This window comes from Cryptomeria japonica, chromosome 10, assembly GCF_030272615.1.
Source record: "Cryptomeria japonica chromosome 10, Sugi_1.0, whole genome shotgun sequence".
Lineage (NCBI taxonomy): Eukaryota > Viridiplantae > Streptophyta > Pinopsida > Cupressales > Cupressaceae > Cryptomeria > Cryptomeria japonica.
The window spans coordinates 506,225,387-506,229,842 of record NC_081414.1 but is presented as its reverse complement, the minus strand read 5'-3'; the positions used below and the strand labels follow the sequence as shown (position 1 = coordinate 506,229,842).

General features: G+C 36.8%; 1 protein-coding gene across 1 annotated transcript; it reads left to right on the top strand.

Annotated features, from left to right (window-relative positions):
* The first annotated feature begins 2,400 nt into the window (after positions 1-2,400).
* Positions 2,401-3,216, top strand: LOC131859050 (uncharacterized). Its single transcript, XM_059212566.1, has one exon. The coding sequence runs from the start codon at positions 2,401-2,403 to the stop codon at positions 3,214-3,216; it is 816 nt and encodes a 271-aa protein (XP_059068549.1).
* The last annotated feature ends 1,240 nt before the right edge of the window (positions 3,217-4,456 follow it).

Here is a 4,456-nt window from a genome sequence, read left to right as displayed (position 1 = left end):
GTAGCAAGTGTTTTCAAATTAATAAAATAAAATTCTAATTTGCAGCACTTAGTGAGTTTTGTGAAGACTTGCTAAGGGGGGCCACTTACTAAGGATTTCATCCTTTGTATTCAGTAGTTATATTTTTTCAGTACTTCGTTTGTTGTCCTGGCGATTGACTATTCCTGAAGCCACTAGAAATCATCCTGTGACTTTTCTTGCAGCCAAGGTAGATAGAGTAGTTTCCTGCCTGCTTGCTATGGACCGAGTTCCTATTTTTTTCTGAATTAAAGGTAGTTTGTATTCAAACATTTCATTTATTTACTTTCAGAAGAATTTTTTTCTTAGTAGAATGAATACAATGAGGACTTTAGTGAATATACCTTGTCGACCCATTTTAAGTATACGCCCTAGGTTGACAGAGAAACGAGATTTCATGATGATCATATAACTACTTAGTATGGATGTCCAATCCCTAAGTCATGACCTCAGAGTCTAGTTAGTATAACCATTAAGGGAGACAAACATTTTTGGCGTCATTTTCAGGGATGGTGTCAAACTAGGGAACCTTTTGCAGTCATATGTAGCTGTATTTTATTTCCAATAGTATCAAAGTTTGTTTTACATACAGTTTTCACTTTCATAGAGGTAATGATCTATTTTTATTTCAGAGTTAATACTGCATGCATTGGAGGAGAGATTCCTTAGGGACATTTCTTCCTAATGACCCTTATCTTGATAATTACTTAGAAGAAGCCCTTAATCAACCAAAAGTAGGAAGAGATCAAGACATAAATCCTTCCGCTGATATATTTGCCAATTTTAACAATCATGAAGATCAAGGTGATCAAAATCCTTTTGACAACCCATTTGCTTTGATACCTTATCAACCAAGTATGGCTTCACAAAATCAAAATAACCAAACCACTTTTGAATTCCCTATCAATAATCAAAATGATATTAATAATCTCAAGAATATCCCTGCTTCAGTTCTCCCTAAATTATATGGTCTAATAACAGAGGACCCAGATACTTTTCTATTTAAATTTGATATCCTCTGTAGAAGCTATGACTACACCACAAATGCTCATAGGCTTAAACTATTTCCTACTACTTTGAAAGAAATAACATTAAGATGGTTCGTGAGTTTAGGAAGAGATGTTGTCAACAGTTGGGACGTTATGAAAATAAAATTTCTTGAGTAATATAAAGAGTATTGTAGAAGTGGTAATATGACTCGAAGAGATGACATCTTTCAAATGCAACAAAAGGAAGATGAGAGTTTGGAGGATCACATTTCAAGATTCTTATTTTTTTTGTGAAAATTGTCAGAACTTGCACTCAATCAAGAATCTCAAAAGTTGCTCTTTCTCAAAGGAATCAACAAGAGTTGTAATGAAGCCTTGGACCTAATGGGAGGATGAGATATTACTCAAGTCCCTTGGGAAGACATCAAGAAAATATGTCAAAACTACTCTAGAGCAATTGTCAAGAAAGGAAGAGGTTACCAACCTAGTATGGGTAAATTCTCCATTAATGGAGTCTCAAGGATGGAGATCACTAACTTGATATCAAATTTCAAGAAAGACATCATAAATAATATGGCTACTCAGCTGGATACACTTCAAGCCAAAAAGAAGCATGAGGAGGTAGAGGCAATGTTGGTAGAATATTGCCTTCGCTGTAGACAAAAGAGAAGGATTGCAGGTACAAAACAATAGCTAATATTGAAAGAAAACCAAGTCCACCAAAGTTCAAGTCAATTGAAGGAGATGAAGATCAGATTTTCTACATTTCACAAAGAAGGCCATGGGTTCCAAGACAAGGTATGACACAAGACCCACTATCTTTCAATTATAATCCTAATAATCAGTGGAAACCTTCTTACCCATAAAACTATGGAAACTTTCCTTCACAACCTTGGAATAATCAAAATACATGGCCCAATTATCAGAACTCCCCATCTCCATGGCAGAAACCTCAAGGGGGTTTGCAACCACCTCAAGGGAATTGGTAGCAGACATCCCAATGGAGGGAAGGACAACTACGGTCAACCCAGTCTATTGGTTACCTACAACCATCTCAAAAATCTCAACAATAGCAAGCCCTAATGCCTCCTCCTAACCTAAATGCTAGTGCACCTAGACCTACTCAATTGCCAACACAACCTATCCCTAATCCAAATAGTAAACCATAGCAACATTCTTTTTATTCTATTGATCCAAATCAATATCCTACATATGTTGTAAGCATAAGTGATATACATCTCAGATCAAGGACAACTTTGCCAACACCCTCTTTCCAGTGATAACTGAGTTACCTACAAAAGAAGTTGAGTAGGATAGTTTCCCTAGTCCACTTGTACAACACAGTCAGCGACAAAAATCTGATAAAACACCTCCATTCCCCCAAAGGCTGGAGATGGAAGTAACAAAGCAAAACAAGGAACCAATATTTGATCTCATAGATCATCTAAAACATGTTTGTGTCAAAATTCCTTTATTCCAAGCCATTAAAGATGTCCCAATCTACAACAAAGCAAACAAAGAAGCTTATTTAAAGAAACCAGGAAGAAAGAAAAAAGATCCACAAACAGTGCATCTAGTAGGTCAAATAGTTGATATCATTCTTGGGAAGGTGACTGTTCCTAATTATTCTAACCCTAGTAGCCCTGTAGTTGGAATTGTTATCAATGGAATCCACGTTCAAAATGCTCTAATTGATTTAGGTGTAGCTATCAATGTGATGAAAAAAGATGTCATGCAACATTTAAACATCACTACTTTAATACCTACCCCTATTGTCCTACAACTAGCAGATAGTTCTACTGTTAAACTTGATGGTATGGTGGAAGACCTTGTAGTCACCCTATATTCTTGGGAATACCTAGCTGATTTTATGATTCTATCTCTGAAGGAAACTCTGAGAGGAGATCCCATTATTTTGGGCAGACCTTGGTTAGCTACAATAGATGCTTCTATAAGATGTAGATCAGGAGATATGATAATTTCAAATGGCATGACTGCTAAGAAGCTTGTACTTTATCCCCTAACAAAACCTCAACTTGACTTGACACAACCGATGTGGCCTAACATAGGGGAAGAAACAGATGAAGACAATTCAGTTGCACAACTTATGGTAATAGATAAGGATCCCTTCTTGCAGCTTCAAGAGGAAGATGAAATACTCTCTAACATCCTTCAGAATCATTATGGAGCAGTTGAGCAACCAGATTGATGTTCATCAAGTTTTGCATGTCCATTACAATCAATCCTTCATGTTCCCAATTCAGACAACTTTCTTGCAGCCAAAGATTTGTTTCATACATTATTGTCGCATGAGGTACAAATGTCATATCTTACTAAAGCATCTATGATCAAATTGACTAAGCAAATAGAAGTATCACAAAGGCAAGTGTTTGAATATTAATAACAAGCTCACTCAAGATCAGAATGTGTCTTTGATATAATTGCTTAAATCTCACAAGAAAGCATTTGCATGGGATTACCATGACATGAAGGGTTTGGATCCTAAATTGTGAACACATAGAATTTATATTAGAGAAGGTTGTAGACCATTGAGACAACCACAGAGGAGAATTAATCCTACATTAAGATAAATGATTAAAGAAGAACTTCAAAAGTTACTAGATGACTAATGCCCCGCTATGAGGCCCAGAGGACTAAAACAATAAAATCAATGAAAATGCGAATAATTTAAAAAAAAAAAAACCCAAACAAGGAACTGCTATACATATTACAACATCAATCACTCACTCAAGTATAAGATACATATTACATTGCTTGAAAATATACATAGGATCATCAAGTACATTACAATAGATTCATAAAGATACAACCTCCAACAACCTATGATAGGATGAATACATTAATCTGGTACATAAAGAAAGTCTTCAATCTTCTCAGGTGCCTGCTCAATCATGATGCAAGATGAGCCAAAATCTAATGGGTGTGAAAAGAACTCTACCCAACCATGTGGTACCATAAGGTCCACCCCCTATGCTAGGAGGTAACAGATAGACCCACAAGGTAGAAACAAACATACAAGGGTACCAACATGACTCACAAGAGCACCATCAAGACTATACGCACAAGAGGCTCTCAAGAGATTCAACCGGACATAATACACATGAGGCTCACAAGAGTAACATCATAGGAAACAAAAAAGTAAAACAACCATCTTCCAAAGGCTCAAAGCAATCCACATAAGGTTAACAAAACATAAGTCACCACTAGGTATCAATAGGGAAGAGTGTCATCACTAAGTTGTCATGAGTTACCCTTGTAGGTCTTCACTAGGTCCCGACCCCCATCCTGGGTTATCCTAGTGACCTCTCTCGACCCTCAGCCCCAATACAAACACTAGTGGACCACACCAACCTTTCGAAGGGATAAGATTGGTGGACGCCATTCCAAGCCTTCTCTACTTACCCCAAACCTATATGAGTGTTTCTGGA